The sequence below is a fragment of the Phoxinus phoxinus genome (assembly GCF_949152265.1).
Source record: "Phoxinus phoxinus genome assembly, chromosome: 1".
Taxonomy (NCBI): domain Eukaryota; kingdom Metazoa; phylum Chordata; class Actinopteri; order Cypriniformes; family Leuciscidae; genus Phoxinus; species Phoxinus phoxinus.
The window spans coordinates 36,803,547-36,830,951 of record NC_136876.1 but is presented as its reverse complement, the minus strand read 5'-3'; the positions used below and the strand labels follow the sequence as shown (position 1 = coordinate 36,830,951).

At 40.1% G+C, this 27,405-nt stretch overlaps 1 protein-coding gene across 1 annotated transcript; it reads left to right on the top strand.

Annotated features, from left to right (window-relative positions):
• Positions 1-211: 211 nt before the first annotated feature.
• Positions 212-22,303, top strand: usp31 (ubiquitin specific peptidase 31). Its single transcript, XM_079587630.1, has 16 exons — positions 212-1,811; positions 4,257-4,394; positions 6,692-6,786; positions 6,875-6,967; positions 10,871-11,006; positions 11,235-11,382; positions 12,139-12,313; positions 12,489-12,600; positions 12,801-12,895; positions 13,557-13,634; positions 13,978-14,107; positions 15,361-15,480; positions 16,047-16,272; positions 16,384-16,542; positions 17,618-17,770; positions 18,076-22,303. Exons 1-16 carry the CDS (start codon positions 1,281-1,283, stop codon positions 19,572-19,574), a joined length of 3,888 nt encoding a protein of 1,295 aa, XP_079443756.1. The 5' UTR covers positions 212-1,280; the 3' UTR covers positions 19,575-22,303.
• Positions 22,304-27,405: the final 5,102 nt, after the last annotated feature.

The following is a 27,405-nucleotide window of genomic DNA, read 5'->3' as shown; positions in this document are numbered from 1 at the left end:
GGCGTAGCCTACTTAAGCCTTACTGGCCCAGTAGTACTGGGGTGGCTGTGGGGGTACAGTAAGCCATAGCCTACATAACATGGTAAACCGTGTTTTAAAACATTATGTTATTGTCGTGCACTACCTAGTGCGTTAAAGTAGTCTGATAGTGAGAAATAAAGTACTATGACTCGTTCGAGGTTAAGGACACCCCTAATCCATTAACACCAACACAGTAGCTACCAGAAACTACCTGAACGAGACTGCTGCTGGGCTGTGACGTCACGGCGCACCGCCGCCCTGCAGTGTCAGTGATTTAGAAAAGCTCTCGAGGACGAGACGGCCCACCAACACACCACTATCGGAATCCACCATACTTCTTCAAAGTGTACGGGCTAAAAGAAAACTGCTGAGTCAAAGACAACACGCAAAAAAAGCTACAGATTTGCGGTGAACGCCGAACTCTGGCTCGGTCGCGCGCATCTGCTGCTGCTGTCCTGTAGCATCGGGCTCGCGCTGGAAAGCAGTCGGTGCGACGGATGGACTTCAAATCTAAATAGACAAAAAAAAAGGCTAAAGTATCTCGCCTTCACATATTTAGCTATCGGAACAGAGCGTCATTGCCTGGGTGGAGTTGCAGTGCATCGTTCAATTATGCATGAAGAAGCGGCAGAGGCTAGCGCACTAGCAACGCGAGCTAACCACTGTCCTGTATTATGACAGTGATCTGCGTGCCTACAGCCTTTGATCACGCGCGGCAGTCAAGCGCGTTTGATGCTGATGCTGGGCAGGATCTCCGGTAGAAATTAACTTTTGCCCGTCGATTCATTGACATGGCAAATGGTTAGCCTCGGCAGGCCTAGTTAGCCACTGTGTTAGCTAGTAGAAATCACTTCACTGGATTATAGGCAGCGTGCAAACCTAAACGGTTTGTTTAGCAGCGAGTAATACCGGGGAGCCAGTGAACATATAATACAGTGTGTTATAGATGCGGAGCGAGTAGATGGCTGACAACCAGCTGCAAGTTAATAACCGGCTGCTAGGTTACTGCCAACTTCACATAACAGGTTTTTAATATCTGAAAAAGTGGCAGGCGTGAGCGTTTCACAATGCATCTTCTCAAGGCAAATTCGGGTTGTGTCACTGAAGCAAACACTTGGATAATAGAGGCACTGCCTCCAGCTAGCTAGCCCTTTGAGAAGTAACATGCCAGATCTTGAATCGATTTTATGCTCTAAATAAGCAGCCAGCGTTTGCACTCGATTATCACTGAGAGAGGGGATGCCCTAAACACTTCAAGCATGTCCAGCAAAGCTTCGGGTAAAGAGAAGAAGTCCGGCTTCAGCAAGAAGCTGTTCCGCCGGGGCTCCGTGCGCTCCGTGGGGAGTTTCATGAGCAGAGTCCTGAAGACTCTGTCCACGCTCTCGCATTTCAGCTCGGAGCTGCACGCGCCCGTGGGCGACAAGGACGATGGGGGGTTCACAGCCTTCAAGAAAGAAGCCAAGGGGTCCGTCGCGTCGGACGAGAGCGACTGCGGGGGGTTTCTGTCCGGGGACAAAATCCCCGGAGTGTCCGGGTTGAAAAACCACGGCAATACGTGTTTCATGAACGCTATTCTGCAGTGCCTGAGCAACACGGAGCTGTTCGCGGAGTATCTCGCGCTGGAGCAGTATCGAGGCGACCAGACGGACGATGAGGAGAAGCCCAAGACGAACGGGGTCGTGCAGAGGAAGGGCGGTCAGGACAAAGGAGAGGTGACCGAGCAGCTGTCGGGGTTGGTCCGAGCCCTGTGGACTTTTGAGTACACGCCGCAGCACAGTCGAGACTTCAAAGTAAGTTAACGCGAAGGATTATCACGACGACGTCGTTCACACACACACACACACACTTGGGAATATTTTACATCCATAAAATGACACTCATCTCTTGATAGCTCCGTGTAAGTCGCATCTTTTCAATGAATCACGTCACCTTGAAAATTGAGTTATTTTGCCGTAATTATTATAAATGATTAATCCCTGCACATAATTATTATTATGTTTAATGCATGTGCACTGTAATCTTGGTAAAACTGTATTGTGATGGTCAACTTTGAACGTTATTTTGTTGACTATAAGTAACTTTGCAACTACACGTCAACTAACTCATTGGAGTATTAGTAGACTGTCTGTTTAATATCTGCCAACTTTTTATTTTGAAGCTCCCCCAGTCGACATTCTACTGACTAGAAGTAACTTTAGAACTACATGTCATGTCTTAACCCTATCAGTCTACTAATAATTATTATTTTTAATTCATGTGCACTGTAATCTTGGTAAAACTTTATTGTGATGGTCAATTTTGAACATTCTGTTGACTATAAGTAACTTTGCAACTGTGTGTCATCTAATTCAGAGTATTAGTAGCATAATATCTGCCAACATTTTATTTTGATGGTCTGCCAACAGACATTCTGACTATAGGTAACTTAGTTTGCAACTACATGTCAACTTATTCTCTTAACCCAAGCAGTCTACTAATACTCTAACACTCTGAGAGTTATTAGACATTTAAGTGCAGTGTTACTTAAAGTCAACAGAATGTGTTAAAGGGACCATCAAAATGAAGTGAAACCGTAATCTTTAATCAAAATACCTTCCTCTCCCTTTTGGATCGACTTTTCTTCTCTAGCCCTGTCCCAAATGCCACACTTCATGTGCACTTGCAGTCTTGTAGACTTAAGCCCAAAGTATACTTGGGCCGATGCGCCCTTTTGCAGACCCCGCAAGCTCCGCGGCAGACTTCTACCCAGCAGTCAAAGCGGCGTTACGTCACGGAAGTGTGGACTCCGAGGAAGATCGTGAGGGCTAGGGTTCCATTTGGGATTAAATGTTTACTGCCGGGAGTCGCGGGACAATCAGTCAGTCACATAAGATCACAGCAATAGCAAACCACAACCATCCAATCTATTCCCGATGTACGAAAATCAAGTTTTTTTTTTTCTTGTTTGAGAAGCATTTCACTCGGATATAAGGGAAGAAAAGAGTATTGCAACATCTGGTTCATGCCAACTTAAAAAAAAAGAAAAAAAAAGTTCAAACAAGTCATTAATTAATTGGACTGAATCATCAGTTTGAGCTTTTTTGAGTCAATACCTTTTATAGAATTTAACATGTTTGTTTCGTAATTTGCAGAGAACCGATTATATGACGGTGAGTTCATTTGAACTTGTTTTTATTCTCAGAGAGAAAGCGTTCAAAAGAAGTGATTCATTGAAATGTTTAACTTCTCATTACTAATGTCTGAAAACCACATATATATATATATGACTGACCCATGTTAGCCAATCAGCACACTTGTAGGTGTTTGAACACTCAGTGATTATCTGTGCAATCACACTTGGTTGGTTAAACTAGTCAGCTTCAAAGATTAGCCTAGGTGTCTCATATCACACTTTACAACTATAAGCAAGCCATGAAAAAAAGTTTGAAAAAAGCTAGAGGGGAAAAAACACCCCAATCCTGTTCAGAGGACAACTACACTAAGCAAAAATAAGCAATTTGTTGCAGATGTTATTTATATGCCCGAAAAGTAAGAGGACATTCTAGCTTCTAATGTAAATTCGTGAGATCTTTGTTACATTATAGCAGACTACTGCATATGGATTTAAGTTTATCCCAAGATGTCTTAAGATATACAATGCTCACTTATATGATCAAGGCTCTTTATTTGAGGAACAAAACATAATGCAATGCAATACAATGATGACTGAGATGAACAGTACAAATAAACATTCCTCAAAAGACTGATGTATCATATTTGATATGCACACATTTTTTGTTTTGTTTATGGATAATCAATCAAGCCTAAGTTGCTTCAGTCCAGTAAGTGTTTATCTTGAAATATTATTAACAATATAAGTTATTCTAACGTTTACTTTATAAAACCCATGAAAGGTTTTACAGTGAAAAGACCACAACCTTAAGGTGGACATTTTTACAATTACACTAAAAGGCCTTTTCTTGAAAAAAACAAATTATTAATCAGACGACAGAAGGCATGAAGTAGATTTCGTACACAAGGTTTTTCAGCAAAGCTTTGATCATGTTGAGATAATTGAGAGACCTTAGAAATTCATGCATCAAATATGATCCAGTTAAAAACACTAGGTAACCCCCTAAAAAGCTCAGTTGTCAACACTGACTGGAACTGTTCCATATCTGTTCTTGCTCCTAGAGATCCGAAACATTCATGCCTTGTTGTTCCATACTTGACTAACACTGTGTGTGTTTTGGTAGAATGCTGTGGCCAAGAGTGCCATGCAGTACCGGGGAAATGCACAGCACGACGCCCAGGAGTTCCTTCTCTGGCTACTGGACCGTGTCCATGAAGACCTCAACCATATTGTACACCCTAACATCATAGCCTCTATAAAGGTATTGCTGATGTCCTAGTGAAATGACTGAATGTTTTGCTGGTGCATAGCTATTTAGTCTAAGGATGTTGTAGTTTTCTCTTCTTAAGGTTAGCTGAATTTGGAGACCGTTAACCACTCTTGCTGTTTACAAAGGTTGCACAGAAGGGGGATTGTATTGGCAGGTCCATAAAAGCTTGAGATTTCAATCGTTTAAATGGCAGAACAGGAGAAGAGCCAAACGTGGCTGGATTTATAGAGCTATTCTGCCCTGGAATGACAGCTAGGAGTTAAAATAGTTAAATTCTGCATTATATATCAAATGCATGGAGCATTAAGTCACATCCTACGGCCTGTTTGGAGGAGGGCTCGTTTGGTTTCTTTTTACAGCCTGTGGTGTCCTGGTCAGGGTCAGCCTCTTGCATCCTCGCATGAGGTCATTCAGCTTGTCTGATTGATTTAGATGTACGTTGTGGTTTCTAAGAGCTTGTGCCAAGGAGCAGGAGGCTGACAGTTTCCTGGCTGACTGACTGCACTGCCCCGGAGAGGCAGATGCTTAGCTGGAATCTTAAACTTATAAAAGAATGTCAGTCTCTCAGATTATCAATCACTTACACTGTCTCGGGGGTTTATTTATTTACTCAAGTTCTTCCTTCATGGTGCGGCATAATCATATGCAAGCACCTTTACTTTGATGTTTGACAAGAGTTCTTCTGTGCGCTTAGATTGAGTAGATATTAAGTTACAGATGTTTTCTGGTCTGTTAATTCTGGATTTTTAAGGAATGTTCTTCTTGGGCCAAAACAAGTCAAGATCAGTTGACAGCATTTCTTTGTGGCGTTATGTTGATTTACCATAGAAAATAATTGTAACTCTTATAATAAATTTTAATTTTGTTTACAAAGTGATACTATTTCTTCAGGATTCTGATGAATAGAAAGTTCAAAAGAACAGCATTTATTTGAAATATAAATCTTTTGCATCATTATAAAAGTCTTAACTGGCATTTTTGATTAATTTGGTGTGTTCTTGCTGAATAGAAGTAGTAGCCTATTCATTTCTTAAAAAAAACTGACCCCAAACCTTTGAATGGTTGTATATGTGCAGCGTGCTAAGAGCACATGTACTGTCCAGTAAAAATTAGTTTAAGAAAATTTGGAGAATTTCCTTTGACACATTCCTTGTGGTGATCTGATCATCTGTTCACAAGTTTTATATGATTATATAAGCTACGTTCACACAGCAGCAGAATACGGTTGTCGGGTCCTGTATTCTAGTTCTTAATACGTTATTCCTTTCGCACATAGTATGATTATTTACGGGAGTGACAAGTTAACCGCATTCAATAACCAAAACCGTACAATTTTTCAGAACTCACAACCACATTCTCGGAAATCCTGCCCTGTGTGTGTACGCAACCGGACTGGACAACTACGGTAGTTAGTCATGTCATACAGCGCGAGAGAGCCACTCTGCGCTCCACAAACACGTGTCTACTGTGTGGCTTCGGTAACTTACAGAGATATGAGCTGTGTGTCATCTGAAGGTTTTAGATCCAGTCAGTTTTTTTGAAACTGCTCCCATCAGTTTTGTTCTGTGCATGACTGAACCGTGTGTGCGTGAGATGCCTACAAAAGAGGCAACCACAACGGTTAAACACGTCCGTCTAGTACGTTTACATCGAAGCTGCTGCTGTCGGTTAAATGAAGATTTGACGGATGAACTCATGGCTCAATTGGACTCTTGTTATGTTAAAAGTGATAAGACTTTTCAGTTTAATGGACGTTGCCATCTTTGATATTACCGTACTTTGGGGTTGCACTTTATTTTACAGTACATGCACTTTCAATGTACTTCCAGTGTACTTAACAAGAAAGTACTGAATAATATAAGGTAACTAAATGGGTTAAGATTAGGTTTAGGGCGATATGTTTAATTATCTAGTTAGCACCATTTAGTGTAATTGCTACAATAAGTATACAGTATGCAAAACAGGACTGTAAAATAAAGTGCTTCCTACTTTGGTCACTGGTAAGAGAATATGAGCTTGACTCCCATACAGACAGTATTAAAGACGCTACTGTCAGTTGCTGTTTAAACGGGACACTTCAAGACTTACTGGTACAACTAAGTAAATGCGGTTCACCTTGTCCCTTTAGGGCCTCCGTACATGTGCATTTTAGTTATTAGTGTGGTAAATGTTTGTTGCTGCATCATATGGAAATCTATTGTGCATAATATTCAATTGTAGACCACCTTCCTGTTTTTCTTGATTTACTGGTATTAGTATTGTGAACATTCTCATGTTTGTCACCATAGCCACCTATTGAGGAAGATGATGGAGCATTAGAAGGACCCTCACCGCCTCTTTCAGCTGGCTCATTTGTCCAAGAGTTGTTTCAAGCTCAGTACAGGTATGATCATTCATGTCTGTCTGTCGACTGTACTTAAATATTTGTCCTGGTGGTTGAAATCACTCACTGTGACCTCTGTTGATTCCAGATCCTCGCTTACCTGTCCCCACTGTCAGAAACAGAGCAACACTTTTGATCCTTTTCTTTGCATCTCCCTCCCGATTCCATTACCTCACTCACGGTAAGTACTGATGTCAGAGAGACTCTGATTTCATTTCCGTGCTCTGTTTTTTCATGACGGCAACATGTTTCATCTGTAGTGAGGACATAAAGGCAGATTGACCTACGTCATGTCTTTATTGATGATGTGACTGATAATCAGCAGTAGGATGAATATGAAGAAATATCTCTGCAAAATTTAGATTAAGCGTTCGATTTCCTGACTGCTGTAATGATGTTGATAATTTAGTCTGCTATGGACTTTCAGTTTACATTCAGATACAGCTAATGGCTTCATTTAACTCTGGAAACTTTGGGGTGGATCTGTTCCTGCCCACGATATATCCTCACCAACAATGAAACATGTTGTTGATGTTGCTTTGACTAATCTGTATAAATGGATAAATAACCGATTAAAATAGGTTTTTGAAAGAATTATGTTATGCTCACCAAAGTTGCATTTATTTGCTTTAAAAAATACAGTATAAACCGTAACAATACGGTAAAAAAAAAAACAAAAAAAAAAACGTTTTTTTCTATTTTAGAATTTAAAAAAAATCTGTGATCAATTACTCCAGTCTTCAGTGTCACATGATCCTCCAGAAATCATTTAAATATGTGGATTTGCTGCTTAAGAAACATTTATTATTTATTATCAATGCTGAAAACAGTTGCGCTGCTCAATATTTGTGTGGGAACTCTGATACATTTTTTTCCCTAGTTTTTTTTATTATTATTTTTATTAGAAAGTTCAAGATAACAGCATTTATTTAAAATATACCGTAAATATTTTGTTACATTATGTCTTTACTGTCACGTTTGTTAATTTTTTTGCAGTTTTCGCATCCTTGCTGGATAAAAGTATTAATTACTTAAAAAAAAATCTTCCATTGTAATAATCCTTACAATGGAAGTTTTTGGAGCAAGTGAAGTGGAGGGTTTAAAAACACAGGTGTGAATCTCTTTTTTTTTTTAAAGGACTTTAGAAAAGCTATTGCTGTTATTCACGTGATTGTATAACGTGAAAGTTTGTTCCATGTCAAATAGTGTTTTTTTATATATATAGGCATATATATATATAGGTGTGTAACAGTACACAGAAGTCACAGTTGCAGTTGGCTACTTACCTCGATTTTGGGGCCACGGTTCATTATTAGTTTGGTACAACAGGAAAAAGCATCACAGAAATGTTCTGAAAGCATATAGGCTTCTAGCAAGCTCTTGGGTGCCATCTGGACTGTTGTTTTGAGTTAGTGCATAGATCGTCTCTTCTGCTGCTTTTTTCCAGTTGTGGCAGTTAGCAATCAGTGTTAAACCAATTGGTTCAACAAATATTCTGTAGAAACTGACAGCATACCACAGATATGACATAGATGTCTGTTTTTTTTATAGTGCTTATATCCCTTCTATTCAAAATATTCCTTCATAAAATCCAAAAGTTCTGAAGTTGCTATTTTCTCTTTGATTTAGGGTGCTAATAATATACTTTCCCTTCAAGTTATTATCCAGTTCTCCTTCTCTCCTGAGGTGCTGTGATGCTATTTTTAAGAGGCGAGTGAAGTGGTTGATCAAGGAGAGCACTTGGTTTAATCCAGAGGCATTTTTAAGTTGCTGAATTTATTAGTACACATCAATGATTATTAGAAGACAGACAGTGATTTACAGCCCACCTGCCCCTCATAGTACATCAGAGATGATGAGCCAGTGAATAATAGTCCCAGGGAGAGTAGAATAGCTGGGCAGGATTCACTTCCACGTCATTATTTTGTAAAACCCTGCCGGTGATTTCATATCATCCCTAATCCAAGAAGTTCTACATCATAAGAGGAATCGGGGGTATTTTGACCCGTCCACCCACAGTAGCTTTCTGCACTGTCGGCGTCTCTCCACTCTGAAAAACATTAGTGCAGAGAGAGAGTAGATTTAGAGCTTATGCTCTGCCAGCATGAAGAATGACCGATCCGAGAAAGAGGAAATTTCGTCTTGAAGTTCAACGATGTGCAACTTAAGCGCTGACTTATAGTTGCCTTGGTCGTCACAGTCTGTGGGAGTAGATTTCATTTGCCCTCTCCTTAATTCTGTTTATCCATGCTTCGCAATTGCTGTTATCTCTGTGTATTATTTCATAGGCCATTTATTCCCTACCCTTCCTTGATATGCCACTTCACGTAGGAAGATATTAATGAAGAGTTGTTGATTTAGGCAGTAAGTGTTCCTCTTCTGGGGCCACTGCACACTGCGTTTCCTCTTTAGAAATGAGTTTGCTTCCTAATGTATTTGGAGAGGTGATCAAGCATCATTAAAGCAATGCTAAATGTTTTCAGTCCTTAAAGGCTGCTGAATGCTATAAAAAAAAAGACCGCAAGTAGTGCATTACGGTGTATCTGCTTGGATTTTAAATTGATGTGTTTTTTTTTTTTTTTTGAATTTTTTTTTTTTTAATCTAAACCCTCACTTAAAATAAACTCCATTAGATGCTTTAAGGTAAAAATATAATAGCATTACTTTTTAAAAAGATCGTTCACCCAAAAATGCTAATTCTGTCATCATTCACTCGCAATCATGTCGTTCCAAACTCTTAAGACTTTCAATTATCTTTGAAAGGAATTCATATATTTTTAATGAATCCTAAGAGATTTCTGTCCCTCCATTGAATGTCCATTCCACCAAAACTGTAAAGCTTCAAAAAGTTCATAAAGACATCGTAAGAGATATCCATATGTATCGAGCAGTTTAATCCAAGTCTTCTGAAAAGACAATTGCTTTATCAGGGATGGGCAATTTCGGTCCTGGAGGGCCACTGTCCTGCAGAGTTTAACTCCATCCCTGATAAGACAAACCTACCTGTCCTGTAGCCTTTTATTCACATTATTAACAATGATCAACCCACATACATAGATCTCATCAAATATGGCAAACTCAAACATGCTTGCTTGGCACGCAGTAACCAGTGAAGTTCGTTGTTGCATGTGGCTCCTTCATGAACTTTTTGAAGCAGTGACAGTTTTGGTTGTGTGGGCTTTCAGTGGAGGGACAGAAATCTCTGAGGTTTATTTAAATATCTTCATTTGCGTTTGGAAGATGAATGGGAGTTTTATGGGTTTTAAACAACATACGGTGACTAAAGGATTGCAGAATTTTCACTTTGGGGAGAACGGACCTTTTGGTTAGTAGGGATGCACCGATATAAAAAAAACTGTCCGATACGATAATTCTTTATATTTGAAAGCCGATAACCGATATATAGTCTGATAAATCTAAATCCAAATTTTTGAGAGCCTGATTTAAAAAAAAGTCTCAACATTAAAAGCCATATCCCCAGCACACAATTATAATGTTCTCAATTTAATTTTATGTAGCCATTTAAGACTGACTTGCGCTGCACATTTTGCACTTGACTTTATTTTTCTTTTTGAAGTGATTTAAATAATATTTCAAGCAATCCAAAACCATCATGGGAAACGGTGCACATCTGAAGTGCCTCAGCTGAAGGAAATAATCCATTATTTATCAGCTTCAATATATCGGCCAAATTTTCTCATCGGGCTGATAACGATAACATTAAAAATGAACGTATATATCGGCTAATACCGATACGGTGACGGATATATTGTGCATCCCTAGTTAGCTGGTGATGTGGACTAATAATAATAATTCATTACATTTATATAGCGCTTTTCTGGACACTCAAAGCGCTTTACATAGAAGGGGGGAATCTCCTCAACCACCACCAATGTGCAGCATCCACTTGGATGCTGCACATGGTGGTGCAGCATGGTTAAATATCTGTGTTGGCTATGTTTGAACTGTTCATGGTGCGATCCATTAACTTTCATTATTGTGCCCTTGTTTGCTCTAGGGTGGCTGTCTCTGTGCACTAAAAGTTGCTTTGGATTAATTTGTTTCATCACTTGACATCCCGCAGGCCTCTGTATGTGACCGTGGTTTATCAAGGGAAGTATTCTCACTGCATGAGGATTGGCGTGGCCGTACCACTCAACAGCACTGTGTCCAGACTGAGAGAGGCCGTATCACGTGAGACCAAGATCCCACCAGACCAGGTGCAGTTTCCACAAGTTTTTTGCACAGTACCGACGTGTTATTTTGCATCATTCAAGTCTTGGTTTAAAGATCTTTACTGTTTCCCTGAATACAATATTGATTCTCCATTAATATTGAGGTGTGGGCACTGATGGAGGGTTACAGTAATTGCTGTTTGTGTGTTCGTCTTCCCATATAACGTCATCAACCAAAGCCGTTTCCTGTTTGTTTGCCTTATGTCTGTGCAGTTTGTCCTGACTGAAATGTATTACGACGGTTTCCACCGCTCCTTTTGTGACGATGACGACGATCTTGATATCATTCAAGAAAGTGACTCAGTCTTTGCTTTTGAAACTCCTGAGACTTTTAGATTAGAAAACATTCGCTCTAAAAGAGGTACTTTTTCATGCATTGCACTTTGGTTAAAGCCCAAAGTATACGTCAGTTTTGACGCAAACACTTAGCGTAGGCCTACAGCCAAACACGTATTCAAAATATTCTCCGTTTCGTAGCAAGCGCAAACATAGCTGGTTAACGCATGCTTACTAGAACGTTTCGTCTTTATCCAGTGTTGGTCTGTGCTATTTCTTTCCAGAAGTTATTACTGATGAACATGTCTTTATTACTTTTGTGTGTATCTCTTAACCCCTTTACACAATCAGTCTTCAACATTGTCGTTTATTGTTGTTGCATCTCCAAGAGTTTGTTGTTTCGTCTCAGTTTCTTTTTCCACAGTATAAACGGGCCAGGCCAGTGTTATTTAACAGTCGAAAGTTAGTCTGTTAGCTTGGACCAACTAATTGGTGCAAAAAAGAATTCATGGCAATTGTGTGAGCTGAACATACGGAGTACGTGCGGTTAGAAAAATCAGGCCGTGCTGATGACAATATTTTTGTCACTAATGCCGTACGCATACCCTAGTGTACACGTAAAAACCGAAGAATACTTTGGGCTTAAGAAAAACTGTATAGTCATGTCAAATAATCCTAATCATAACCAATCAGCCTTTATTGAAACATAACTAATAATAAACTAAAGATAGTCCTTTGTCTTTGAAAACATAGGAACTAATTCAGCTTAGATCTCTTCTTACTAGTTCTGTTTTATTTTTTATTTTTAAACGATGTAAGTAACATTTTTAACGATTTCCAGGGAGCCTCCTTGCAAATTTGAATCAGAACAATTTGAAATACGGAGCGGAGACCAGCCGAACACCATCTTTCATGCAGGGTGCAATGAATCCAGCATCACCCAACAAAAACACTGGATGTGAGAAAATGATTCTGCTGATCTGTAACAGAGCCTGCACTGGCCATCAAGGACGCAGGTAAAAGCAGCAGCCGAAAACAGTCACACACCCTGATTATTGTCTTTCTCTCGTGCTAACACATCAGTTGAATTTCCATTATATTTGACTCAACATCTTATGGAGAATATCTTAACATGTATGCAAAAATCTCAAGACAATATAAGACGTTAAGTGGAAAATCTGTTTGTTGCAGGTTTGGTCTTCCATTCGTACTGTATCTAGAGCGCAGTGTGACATGGGATGTTTTACAAAAAGAAATTCTTGAGAAAATGCGTCACCTACTAAGGCCAGGGGTTTACATTCAGGTCAGTGATATTTCTGCTGGTGTTTTACTTTACTTTACTTTATTTTATACTTTATAAATGTTTGTGTTGTTCAGCTAAAAATACAAATTTTCGATGTTGAAATACAGCTATTTATTTATTTGAATTAATGTTAGTCTGGTGGGATCAGTACAAATACATACTTTGTGTCTTGCACTAATAAAGTGGATTGATTATTTTAGGTGGGACCTTTTAGTCTGCGTGTGGTGGGAGTGGTTGGAATCACATATCTTTTGCCACAAGAGGAGCAGCCACTATGTCACCCCATTGTGGAAAGGTTTGTTATGCATGACCACTGTGATGTGCGAACTTAAATGTCAGGTGTCCAACTGACTGGTTTAAAATACATGTACATTGTTTCACCATTGGTACACATAAACGGTTTCTCCACTGGCAACATGTGCAGCCAGCAAATACTCTACACAAACCTCCAAAGACATCACATTAGTCTAGATCTTTTAATGAGCATAGATGAAAAGTTTATAACCGCTTTAATGTTGCAGCCAGGGTGATTATTAGATTAAACAAATGTAATAAAACAAAATAAAACGAGGCTGCTTCATTTTGGATACTGAAACATCTGTTAAAAGGATAGTTCAGCCAAGCATAACAATTATTTTCACTACTATTGTAGTGATCCCTGACTTGGGGATGTTTGGCTTGGACAGGCACTTGAGTGGCAAAGCTAGCGCTCATTGCTTTAGCATGTAATGACTGCCGTTGAAGCACTTCATCAGAAACTACCGTTTGGCTGTTTGACCTATTGAACATGTTCTTAATATTTATAATACGCACCCGTAACATCTTTCAGATGTAATAGCATTTAAAATAATCGAAATGTGGTTGTGCTGAAGAACAACACATTTCATTGGTTATGTAATCTGTATCACTATATCACTAATTTGATAAATCCTGTTTCCTCAATCTCTCCTTTGTAGAGCATATAAATCCTGTGGACCAGGAGGGCCTCCTCATGTTAAAATTGTAGTGGAGTGGGACAAAGAGACCAAGGAATAGTAAGTAAAACCAAGCCATAAAACCCCCCCAATATATTTGGAAAAATAAGCCACACTTTAAAATGAATGAGTCATTAAAATAGATAAGGGTATCCCAAACTATGATTCGTGAACCCCTGGAGGTTCGTGAGGGAACTGCAAGGGGTTTCTGCATTGGTGAAGAGGGGGGAATATTGTATATAATTTGTGGGCATCACGTGCATGTATTAAACATTCTCTGGCAGACTATTGGAAAAAATATCTTGCAGAGACAAAATAAATATGTTGAAGTCATAGGATAGGAAGTCATGCTTGACTGGTCTGGTTAGAGATTTGTCTCCAGTGTTTGTTCTGATTCCTGCAGTTTGTTTGGACACACTGAGGAAGAGTACATCCCTGATGCTGAGAGTGTGTATCTGCACAGAGAGCAGCACCATCAGCCGCAGGCCTGCACCCTCGCTCAGTGCTTCCAGCTCTACACCAAAGAGGAGCAGGTAAAAGTCTGGCTTAAAGCACACTCAAGGGATAGTTTGCGCTAAAGTAAAAATTTTGTCATTATGTACTCAACATCATGTCTTCCAAACCCGTATGACTTACTTTATTCTGGAACTCAAAAGGAGAAATTTCTAAACTACTCCATAGAACGAAAATGGAGAAAAGGAGACCAAGGCTGTCGAACGTGATTTTCAGTGAATGGCAACTTAAGGGCGTTCACACTTGTAGTTGTATGGTGTATATTTTGCGATGGAACTTAATGAACATCCAAAACAATACTGTGTGCTTGGCTAAATGCACTTGTATGTGCATACATATGATGGTATTTTTTACTAGCTGAGAACTTTTGAAGCGCTTATAAAATGTTTAAATGATTCAAAACAGCACCAGGAATTCCTCATGCTACAGATCTGCTACAAGGAGATGGCGGTTCTGATGCCTGTACCGAACTGTAATGGGCAATGTAGCGCCTATAAGACGAGAAAAATAAGGTGTGCTTGACCATTCTGTCCTTTTTAGGGTCGCATCTTGTGACATCATGCCCTGTTTTTTTTGTTTAATATGTCTTTGGTCCATGTTGCGTTCATTTTCAGTCAAACCGCATCAAGTTCATTTGGAAGCGATTGTTTAGTGCGCACTAATGGGCCAAACACAACCAAATTAATTTTAACTGAACCAAACCTGCCAATTGTGAATACACCCTAAGTGAACACCCTAATAAGTCTCTAAGAGACTCCTTTCACAATTAGGCAGTTTTTGATGCTTTTATCATTTTTTGAGCTTGACTGCTCCCATCCACTTTCCTCGTTTTGAAAAGAGCAGCTGGGACATTCTGCTAAAACTCTCCTTATGTGTTCACGGAAGAATGTTTTTGATCGATATGAGGATGAGTAAATGATGACAGAATTTGTATTGTTGGGTGAACTGTCTTTTTAAAAGAGTTATCGCACTGCTTTAATTTCCACTTCTCTAGAGCTGCCTTTGTGGACACATATGTCAAGGTTTCTCTATTTCTGCTGTCAGTGCTGTTTTAAAATTGCTAGTTTTTTGCAAACACATCTGTAACCCTGGAATGGGTCCACATAGCGTATAAATATACACTGACTGTGGTTAGCCAGAGCTGGCTGTGGGCAATTATGAAAGGGTTTGGAACTGGCTGTGCTTTAAGGAAAATGAAGAAACAGCCAGATTTGTAAAATGTAAAACCCCTCTGACTGATTTTGTTTATGTCTGCTTCCTGTATGCCTTCCAGTTGGCCCCAGACGATGCCTGGCGCTGCCCTCATTGCAGGCAGCTGCAACAGGGTCGGATTAAACTCAGCCTGTGGACCCTGCCTGATGTTCTCATTTTGCATCTCAAGAGGTTTAGACAGGTGCTGTACTAATCAAGTCACCTCATCTGCGCAAATGGTGCTCCCAACATGCAGTGCAAATGTGTGTTAGAGTGGCCTGTGGTTAAAGTTTAGACTAGTACTTAAAGGTAGCCTGGTTGACTCCAGACCCTACTCAGTTGTTACTGAGAGTGGGTCTGGGGAAGGTTCATTCACAGCCCATTTCCAAAGGGGCGTCACCAACGGATGTCGCTCAAATGCCTCTGGGCGCAATTGGATAGACCTAAAACCAATCAGTGCGATCGGCATAGTGTAAAGCCCGCCTCAACGTTTTTGATTGGTGCCTTGATTTGGAAAAATTAGAAATGGGCTTGAATGGGCTCTTGGCCAGACGGACTTGCAGAGCAAATCTCAAATTTGCAGAAAGTTCGTCAGGGTTTTCCCAGGCTAAACTTAAAGGTTCATACCCCACTAGGGGGCAATCCATTTGTTATCATGAAAATCTACCAGGAGAGATATGTGTTAGCATTCCTATTCAATATCTTTGGACAAATGTGTGTGCTAAAAGGACTGCCTACTTACTAATATGTGGGCCTTGTGTTTTCAAGGAAGGGGATAGGAGGGTTAAGATGCAAAACATGGTGAGATTTCCTTTGATTGGCATGGATATGGCACCCCATGTGGTGAAGAGAAGCCAGAGCAGCTGGAGCTTACCCTCACACTGGTCACCATGGAGACGACCTTACGGACTTGGCCGAAACCCAGACGACTACCTTTATGACCTCTATGCTGTGTGTAACCATCACGGAAACATGCATGGAGGGCATTACACAGGTAACAGCTTAAAGAGAACTAGGAACTTCAGTGTATAATTCAAAATAGTATTGTATTGACTGCTTGATTGGTGGATTTGATATTTCATTCCCTGTTTTTTTCTCTTAACAGCGTACTGTAAGAACTCCATTGATGGGCAGTGGTATTGCTTTGATGACAGTGAGGTTCAGCCTATAGCTGATGAGGATGTCTGTCAGCAGACTGCATACATTCTGTTCTATCAAAGGAGGACAACTATTCCCTCCTGGTCGGCAAACAGCTCTGTTGCAGGTGACTCTTGTTCCTTGTTAAGTTTTGGGTTGACACAGTTTGCTGACTCATTTGTCCTGTTCATTTAGAAGGCTTGTCTAGGTGCTGGCATGCGATCATCCAAGTGACCCTCTTTTTCCAGCCCAATGAAACTGTTTCATACTAGTATGACAGTTTTTATGAGCCTTAGAGATTCTCTTCTGGAGAATTAACAATTAAACATATTAAGAGTTTGATGTACTGTCTAGACGTATATCTTGCATTGAAGGGCCTCCAGCTCATTTATGGAGAAGTAGTTGGGTCATTCAAAATCGTCCAGCAGCCATATCACCCTGTAGCCCAAGACTGGTTGCCCACTGAAGCTAAGCAGGGCTGAGCCTGGTTAGTACCTGGATGGGAGACCTTTTGAGAAAAAACAGGTTGCTGCTGGAAGAGGTGTTAGTGAGGCCAGTAGGTGTCTTATCCCTGTGGTCTGTGTGGGTTCTAACGCCCCAGTGTAGTGATGGGGACACTATACTGTCAAAGAGCACCGTCCTTCGGATGAGACGTTAAACCGAGGTCCTGACTCTATGTGGTCATTAAAAATCCCATGGCACTTAAAAAGAGTAGGAGTGAGTAGGTAAAAGAGTAGAAGTGTTCCCCCGGTGTCCTGGCCACATTCCACCCATTGGCCCTTACCAATCCATTGAATTGGCTCTATCACTCTCTCTCTCCTCTCTCCACCTAGCTGGTGTTTGGTGGGCACACTGGTGCCGTTGTACTGTGGCTGCCGTCGTATCATCCAAGTGGATGTTACACACCGGTGATGGTTTGAGGAGAGACCCACTGATAGGATTGTAAAGATGCTTTGGGTGTACAGTAGTACATATGAAAGTACTATATAAATGCCTCATTCTATTCTATTCGTCATAATATTGACATCTGTGCCATGAGCACATTAAAGAAAAAATTCACCCAAAAATTAATATTCTATCATGGTTTTCTCAGTTTTATTTCCACTTCGTGGGACCCAAAAATTTTAATTATTAAAATGTATTACATTTACTGACAATTTTACTTGTTTTTGGATTTGTGTAACTCCTGGATGTGATCTCAGGCTCCACCAGCTCATCTTTATGTGATCACTGGGTTAACCGGCTTCCAGGCAGCAGGCCGCCCAGCCTGGCCTCTGGAGCCTCCTCAAGACGCACATCTCTAATCTCATTGGCAGAGTCAGTGGAGTTTCCCGGTGATCGCAGTGAAGACGATGGTGAGGAACATCGTTATGCCTCTTAACATGGATGTTTATCTTTCCGGTGTCTTTAATAAATCTTTAGAAGCCAAGTAGTACCATATTTTGCCCTCATCTTCCTTGTGTCCTCTTATTCTGTGTATTGTGCCAGTGTTTTACTCTTGCCTTTCTTTATTATGTCTTCTCTCTCTCTTGTAGCTTTAGCGCTTACTAACACAGGATCTCCCGCCTTGCTCAGTTAAGACAAAACTGCATGCCAATGCTCTTTTCATTCAGTCTGTTACCAGCACATTCGTTTAAATCTCTCTGTCCTTTTTGTTAAGGAGGATTTTCAACGAGGCCCTTCGTGAGAAGCATTCAACGGCAGAGCTTGTCCTCTAGATCGTCGGTTACCAGTCCTCTGGCTTTCAGTGAAAATGGGATGAAACCTTCCTGGTCTCTGTCAGCAAAACTACAAATGAGGTCTAATTCCCCCTCGCGATTCTCTTTGGACTCACGCTCCTCCCCTCCTCTAGAGAGGATAGGAGAAGCTTGTGACGACAAAGTGTCCACGTCTTGCTTCGGTGGCTACAGCAGACATGAACGTCAGCCCAGCAGTAAGGCCCCGCTGGCCATGATGGAGGGTAATGGTAGTGATGACGGCAATGGGAAAATGATCCTAGACGAGGCCTATTGTAGAGCTCCAACCCAGGCTGACAGGAAGAGCTCTAAAGGTGAGCCCATTGACAACAACAACCAGATTAATGCTGTGGACCAGAATACTCTCGGAGTGCGCTCCAAAGAGCAGAAGCATAAGAGCTCTGGGTCGGAGAAGAAAGCAGAAGGGTCCTCCAGCAAGAAGAGCTCCACCAAGACCAAGGGAGACCAAGAGAAGCCCTCCAAGAAGCGCCAGAGCACCTCTTCTGTAACGAAATCTCCATCCTCCCAAGTGTCTTCCAACCCTCAAGTAAAGGGCACCAAAGCGACCAATATAAAAGAGAAGAGTGATTCTCCCAAGAGTACCAAGGGTACACCTTCAGGAACGCCTTCCAGAAAGAAAGAGTCCTTGCAGGCACAGGACTCTCCAGTGTCAGGAGGCACAAAGGGGAAGCTGTCCCTTGCTTCCACGCCCCAATCCTCTGCCTCTCCATCGCCCACATCCAAGAAGAGCTCCTTGGTGGCTGAGAGAAACTCTGTGTCTGGCAAGAAGAAGCTGGTGGAGAGAGGCTCCAGCAAGGACTTGGCCCACATCAGTCCCCTTGCAGAGAAGTCAAAAGTCAGTGGCACCCCGCGGATATCCCAACCTAAAACTGTTGAAGGAAGCCGGCCCGAGAGGAGGCCAGTGAGAAGCTCCAGCAGTAGTTCCTCAGTCACCAGCCTGCGCTCCCCGAGCGTCTCCTCAAGAGACCTCCGCCGCAGCAGCAAATCCGAGGACAAGGGACTCTCGTTTTTCAAGAGCGCACTTCGGCAGAAAGAGACTCGGCGGTCGGCCGATCTGGGCAAGACCTCGATTCTTGCCAAGAAGGCTGTCGAGAGGAGTGCCAAGTCCTGCAGCCAGAGCAAACTCAATGCTGACGATGGTGAAGGTTCGGGAAACTCTTCCCAGCAGGTCTCTCCGGAGCCGCGCTCCAGCAAGGCTGCTACTGATGAGAAAGAGTCCTCGAAGACCTCCACTCCTATCAGGCGCTCTCTCTTACCAATAGGCAAGTCCAAGTCTTCCAATTCTGAGACTAGCCTTCAGTCTCCCATCAATGGGAAAAGGCCTCTTGAAAAGGGGGCATCCTCTAGAAAGCTTTCTTCCAGCATGCAATCATCTGCACGGCCAACACAGACGCCTCAATGAAATTTGAATAGCAGTTCCATTATTTTCTGTAATGCAGCTATTTTTTGATGTGCCTAAGAAGAATATAAAGTATATAGTATATACCTGTATTTTACTTTTCTCAAAGAAAATATGTAAATTATCAGAAAGCGCCTTTCTATCCTGCCATGGAACCAAATCGTTGCCTCTGGCAAGGTATGGTAAATGAATCTACTACTGTTCATGACTCTGAATAGGAATGTTTTAACTTAGCACTTTGTATATATTTTTTCTCCCTCGATTAATGCTTAGATGTAATGGACAATATGTACAATACTTTTTATCTTGGTACCATTCCTTTTTCTTTGGACAAGTCACTTATGATGAAATTAGATTCTTGCGTTATTCCTTGGAGTACTGTACCAATTCACTCCACATCTACACTTGGTGCTATTTACAGTCCAGTGTTCCCCTGGCACTGATACAGTATAAGATCGAGAAGAGTAACATCATGAAACCTGGCCGCATTTGAAGCTGTAGACTTACTGGGGTTCAGCAGTGAACAATCTCATTGGTACCTCTCAAAGGCTGCTCTCCTACCCCAACTCTATTATTTTATACACGAGAGCAGTTACAAGTGTTCAAGTAGCATTACTGCCCTTAGAAATGTGCCGATAGCTGAATTGTTGCTGTGTGAATGTGATCTTTCGATTGGTAAATTAGTGGAGGACAATCTTTAAACTCAATCTATTTAGTTTTTTCCAGCAAAATGCTGTGTGATCTCTTTATCTGAATATTAATGGAGGCAGTGTAAGCCCTGCATGAAATTGTTTTGTATATCTTTGTTTTTATAATGAAATTTTGAAAGCCACATAATCATACTTGAACCATTTCATGCCCGCCAAATCCAATGCCGATATATGTGAGCAGTTTTCATCTGGGCTTGAGTGAGCTGGAGTTGAACCCTGCAAAGGTTTTTATCTCCATATTTATCTGTGGACAACCAGTGCAATAGTTTTCAACACTTTGTAGGAGAACAGATATATTGACATTCTTTATTCGGGAATGTTGGTGTTTTCGAGACAAATGAGTTAAAAGATAAATACTGTGCATATGCAATAGTTATGAAACACATTTAATCAATGTAAATCAAAATCATTTTCAGGATTGTAATGCCCTACCACAATAATGGGGTTTCATTTTTAAATCTTTTTGTGTGTGTGTGTGTGTGTGTGCCAAGAGTTTGTGACCCAGTTGAAATAGCTCTGCAGAAAGGCCTGTTTATTTTGCGTACTTGTCAACGGCATAAAAATATTTCCATCTCGAGTAAGCTGAGACAAGTTCATTTGGACTAATTCAAAATGTTATATATGACAGGAGAAATATAAGGTTAAACAAGTCATTATTGTCACATTAGCATAATGGTGTCATTACGTCGGCCACTGTTCAGCTTGCTGCCCTGTAATTAAAACATTAATCCAAGTGGTGCTGACGCCACTGTTGAACTGTTCTCATTTTCATGCTGCTTTTCGGTCTCAAAAAACCTTCCCTTTTAGCACACTATATCTTAAAATAGATACTTTAGCAATGAGCCTAATGTGTAGCACGCTTCTTTTTCTTTTCTTTTTTTGCGACAGGCCCATATTATGTGTGCACTGAAAAAGTATTTGTACAAAGCAGTATTGCATGATTACATTGACGCATGCACTTAACTATGCAAGTGACTGTTGCTAAACAAACAAGACGAGTCTGGTTATCAATGTCAGCTTTTTTTTTTTTTTTTTTTTTTTTCGAAAACAGCATGAATTTTCCTTTTTTTATTGCTTTTTTGCACACTTGTCAAACTTTTGATTTCATAAATATTGTAATATGAGAGCATAAATTAGCTTTAACCATATGTATTCAAAAATGTGCAATTGGCATTGCATTTTCATGCAATTTTTTTTCTTTTATACACTCTTTATATACTAATTAATAAGCTGTTATTTAGGGTATGACCTCCCCGTTTCCATGTGATGAATTTATTTTTATATATTTTTATTTTTTCACATTTCGCTGGCGCAATGTGTTCTGGTCATGCTTTCACATGTAGTTTGTAGGGAGTGTCATATCTAATATTGACCTTTATCATCAGCATTAATTCAGTGCACACAATTCCTGCATCGCTTGCAATGCTGATACACTAAACACTACATGAATTTTGTCTTTCATGTCATTCCATGTCTTAAGTTGTGAATTTCTCGGACCATGAATTCAGAGAAGTGCTATTACCCTCTCCAAGTCTTATTGTATATGGGATATTTTCAATGGCTGAAGTGCTAATATGACTTGGTCTTATCAATCGTTTGGATAATACGGATGACTTTATCATTATTATGAAGCTGTATCAGTCTTATGACATGATATGCTTGCTCTTGGTTTACACACTGGAATGATTTCTGTCAGCCCAGAGCAGTTTTTATGTATTGTTCACAAACTGGTACCCGCTTTGGTGGGCTTATAACTGGGCTGTCATCATTTTATTATACAAATGTCAGTTTAGGTCAACCAAAAGAGGAAAATAATAATAAACCATGTAAATGTTTGGTTGCATGAGACTGTCAAATGCTTTTTGTTAATTTATTTGTATGATTTGTTGTGTATGCACTTCTTTTTTTTTTTAAGAATGCATTTCTTTGAAGAATCATTTGTATTCATAACATTATCTCCCCAATGTAAGTTGGCGGTTGAATTATGATTAAAAAACAGACCTGTATTAGAGGTCTAACCTCAAATATGTACTCGAAATCGTTATTTTGAATCATTTTATTTGCTCAGCTTGGTTTTGAACTTTTATCAAGCACTGTAATATCCAATGTTGACCACAGGATGGGGCTTGCTTCCTTTTGAAAATATGCTGTGACAGAAAGGGTGTAAAACAGTCAGTCTTTCGGAAGACTGTCCCTTACTTTCTCTGAACTTCTGAAAATTGGCGATTAATTTTTATAAAGCGCACATTGTGAAGGACATCACCAAATGAATAATTCTTGGGTGAGAGATTAATGTAAAGTCTTAAATGGATTCACCCAAAAATGAAAATTGTCGTAATTTCTTCACCTTCATGTTGTTTCAGACCTGTATGATTTTCTTTCTTCTGTTGAACACAAAAGAAGATTTTAAATAATGTAGTCAAACAGCTGACGGTAGCTATTGACTTAGTAGGGAAAAAATATTATGGAAGAATGGCTACCATCAAATGTCTGGTTAGCATTCTTCAAAATATCTTGTGTTTTCAACAGAAGAAAGTAACTCATACATGTTGGGAACAATAGGAGAGTGAGTAAATAATGACAAAAAAAAATCCTTTTTGGGGGGTGATATCCCTTTAAGTGTATGTAAACCGGTTGGATAAAATCAAGCCTTGCCGTTCGAAATCAGGTAGCTATGCTTAATGTGACATTCACATTACATTAGCGTGTACGCTCAAATGTTTTCAAGTTTTCACATGGCAGGTGCATGTTCACATTTGTAATCTCGCGTTCTAAGAAAAGACAGTGTTCTGTGTGATTGCTTGAACAGCGGCCCATGCTGTTGCACTGCAGAAAAAGCGAGGCTATTATTTGATTTGAGGCCTCGGTATAGGCTACACTTAAACCCGAGCAAACATTTTTGAGGGCTTATTCCTCTCTCAGCATCCTTAAACCTCCAGGGACAACTACAATATTTATTGTTTGCTTTTAGCTTAACTTCATTCAGTTTTCACGGCACTCAGCAGAAGTGAAAGCTGTCTCAAAGCAAACTGCATCGGCATTCGGCAAAGTGTTCAAAAGCACCGGCAAACCTAACACATTACCTGCGGCATTTCAAACGCCCTATTCCCGTCTTTTCTGTTAGCCTTTTTTTAAATACAGCATCCCTTTCCCTTTCTCTCTCTCTTCATTACAGACAGATTCTGACAGCCATTTGTTCGTGAACAGCCTGTTCTTTTGAGTGTTGTTATCATTAGCAGCTATTTTTGAGGACTGGCAAGTGCCCTGGGTGTGTGGAGTGCAAATGCAATGCTGAATATTTAGCGATATTAATTTACACAGAAGAGGCTCACCTAAAATGCTCTTTGCACTGTTTAATACATAAATGATTTACAGATTGAACGTCGATGATAAAAGTTGTGTTCTTTGTGGCACTTGTTTGCCATAAAGTTAATAGCTTTTCTTTTTATAGTTAGTTTGAGATTTGGAAACTCGTAGCCTATAGGCTATACCTCTACAATTCTGTGATTATTGGCTGCATCTCCGACAGCATTTTTAGACAACAGACGCATAATATAAAAAGTGTGTGTGTGTGTGTAAACCGTAGGCTTTACCCTCACAGACATATACAATGTTTAATTTGATATACTAATTACAATATAAAAAAAATATATCCGCATCCTGAAAATGGCTTAAAAGTGTTGTTTCTATTTATTGTTTTTCCATCCATATTTTTTGTTTGTTGTAAAACATTTAAACCACATTAAAACACTATAGAGGACATCCATCCAGCAATGATACAAACAGGAACTGTTCAGCTGAATTTTAAGCCAAATCTTTTTTTATATTAATTGCAATATTCAGAATTTTGGTTAATTTTATATACAAACTGACTAGTGCTGTCAAATCGATTCATCACGATTAATGGCATAACGCGTGTGTGTGTGTGTGTGTGTGTATATAAATATATATATATATACATGTGTGCATGCGTATGCACTTTTTTTAGTGCCATTAATCAATTTAACAGCACTAAAATGTCATATAATGAATAGGTCATTATATGATATAGACTATATTTGCTTAACAAATCAGACAATTAGATTTTTTTCAAAAAGTCACAGAATACAGCTACTTTTGAAATGCCATCAGTGGAGAAAGATACTTTTTGCCCCCAGATGGTGCAGTTACGACATCAACCAGCAGGAGCTAATGTGGAGCTTCCAACAAAGCTGACCAGCTGAACATTTACCCCTTGTACCAGGTAGGCAGCTCACATTTCATCCAACATTTGTGCCCTCCGCATCACTACGAATCCCACACCCAGCTCACTATGATCACAGTCTAATACCTCCTTAACTTCTAACGTCCGTCTCCCCCTCCACACACACTCCCGCTGGCATCTACTCCTCCCCTGCTCCTTCTGCAGTCTGCTCAGTGCTCCGGTCTTTACAGGCCAGATTAAGACTGTTCATCGCCATCCATTCAGCCCGACTGTTGGCTCATTATGACAGGTTTGTGAGAGTCATTCACAGGCCATTATTGGAGCTCAGTCCGCGAGGTGATATCATCTGTCACTTCCTCTACTCCCCTGCAGTGTTCTAGTGTCTATATGGTATCAGTCTGCATCCCTCAAACCCTGAAACAAAAGCCTTAAATCTTCTTCATAAGCCTTGCGCTTTAGTTCTTTTTCTTTTCCTGAAGTAAGTATGCACTTACCTGGGTAGTGATTTAATTGCACACTTAACACGATCATATCTTATAGCCAGATGTGAGACGTAGGGAACAAACCTTTCAAAAAGCGCCTAAATGCTCCCAACCATTTCACATATAACCTCAGTGAAGGCCGTGGAAATAAACAAGACCATCAAATTATGCTTATTTACCTTTGAGATGCAAATTTTTTATTTTACGCCGTGCCTCTATATTCAAGGGCAGAGGGACGATGAAATGATGAAAAATGTGTTGAATACCAATCAACATAGGCCCCCTTTGTGCACATGCTGACCTCTAACCGCGACTGCGCTAAGAAAGATAATGCATTGGTCTCATTAGAGCGACTGGAAAAAGTGAGAATTGTTTCAATGTGACCAACAATAATTGGAGTTAAATTATCTGGAAAACCTTTGATGAGGGGTTTGTTCACTAAAAACTTCTGAAAATCCTTTACTCACCCTCATGTCATTACAAACACATGACTTTCTTGTCTTTCTTTTTTTCATTAAAGGTGTCCTATTTTGCTTTTTTCAACTTTAGTTGGTGTGTAATGTTGCTGTTTGAGCATACAAAAAGATCTGCAAGTTTATTAAGCTCAAAGTCCACTCCAAAGGGAGAAATTTTATTTAACAGAATCACTATTATAATATAATATTTTAACACACATCAAAAACAAAATGGGGCACAATCAGGGCCGGATTAAGAGTTCAGAGGCCCCTGGGCACAATGACTTGTAGGACCCCCCCCCCCCCCCCCCCCCCACTTAATATACAAATGAAATAAACAGTGCTTTATTTTTTCAGCAACAGTACGTGTATTTAACAGCATTAAAGAAAGTCATTAAATGATATGAAATATGAAAATAACACACAACATAGACTTCACTGTATAAATTGTATATTGATTCTTATTAAAGCTACTATTAAAGTTCTCAGTCAAGAGTGAGGGATTTGCTCTTTGTATTTTGTTGTTTTATTAACAGGAAATTTTTTAATTGTCATCATTTAGCCTACTCTCTCAAGCCGTTTCAAACCCAAATAAGTCTCCCTCTTCTGTTGAAAATAAAAGTTATTTGGAAGAATGTGGGTAACCAAACAGTTGATGTACCCCAGTGACTTCCATAATAGTTTTTTTCCTACTATGGTCAATGGGGACCAGCAACCGCCGGGTTAGCCACACTCCTCAAAATATCTTCTTTTGTGTTCAGCACAAGAAAGAAATTAATACATGTATGGAACAACATTAGAGTGAGTGAGTAAATAATGACATCTTTTTTATTTTTGGGTAACTATCCCTTTAAGGACAAGCGGATGCATGTTTACTATTAGGGCTACTGTCTCTTTAAGATCTGCCCGCGACGAGTCTAATATACACGCATTTGACAAGCAGATTTTTTCTTATTTTTTTCTACTGTTCTTTCACTTTACACATAACCAACTTTGTTTATGTAAACCTTGTGTGTATTTGACAGTATTAGAGCAGTAAGACTCGAAAGATAACTTAGTCCAGTAACCAGGCGCTGCTGTTATCTACAGGCTTTTAGTGCATGTTGCGCGTCGGCGGGTGTAACGTTATTGCGCTCAGAAAAGCACTCGTTAGAACAGCGCATCAGCAGCGAATGACATGTTTAACCGGCAAGGCTTTAAAGCACATGGAAATAATTAATTTTTATAAACTACAGTGTCCCGTTCCTCTGCATTTCATGTGAATATACGTCGCGCTGTACAGTATGTTGAGACGGAGGCGCCAGAACGGCAAACTGATAGAATGCACGATCCTACGATATTTCTTCAAAAGCAGATCGTGGAGACATTTTAATCATAATATTTGACATAATATTTGACGGTGCCCAGGGCCCCTCAGATGTCCTGGGCCCCTGGGCAATTGCCCAGTTGCCCTAATGGTTAATCCGGCCCTGGGCACAATAGGACCCCTTAAACAGTGAAAGTGAGATAGATGCTGTTGAGCTCCACCTGTAAAGGTGTTATAAAACAGTACAATTGATGTGCTATATTTCAAGCTTTCTGATGCTATATAGCATTGTGTTTGAGAAACAGGCTGAAATTTGAAAGTTATTTGAATTAGAAAGTTATTTGATTAACTTGGACTTTTCCACATGTTTCAAATCTGATTTGCATTTACATGTTAGATATTGCATGAGTAATGTCAACAGACACCATCCATCGAAACTTATTGGGATTCACTAGGGGTGTCGCAATGTGGGATTGGTAATAACCATACCCTGGAAATCCAGAGTTCTCGCTAGAGCACAATTTGAATTTGCTCAGCGAGTCACTCTGGCATTGAGTAATGATGCTCATTAACTATGCCCTTGTAGCCAAGCTGCACCAATCACATCGGGTTATCTGATATAGGCGGGCCAGAGGCGAGCTAAACAGATGACGACAGTGTTGCGACGTCAAAGTAAT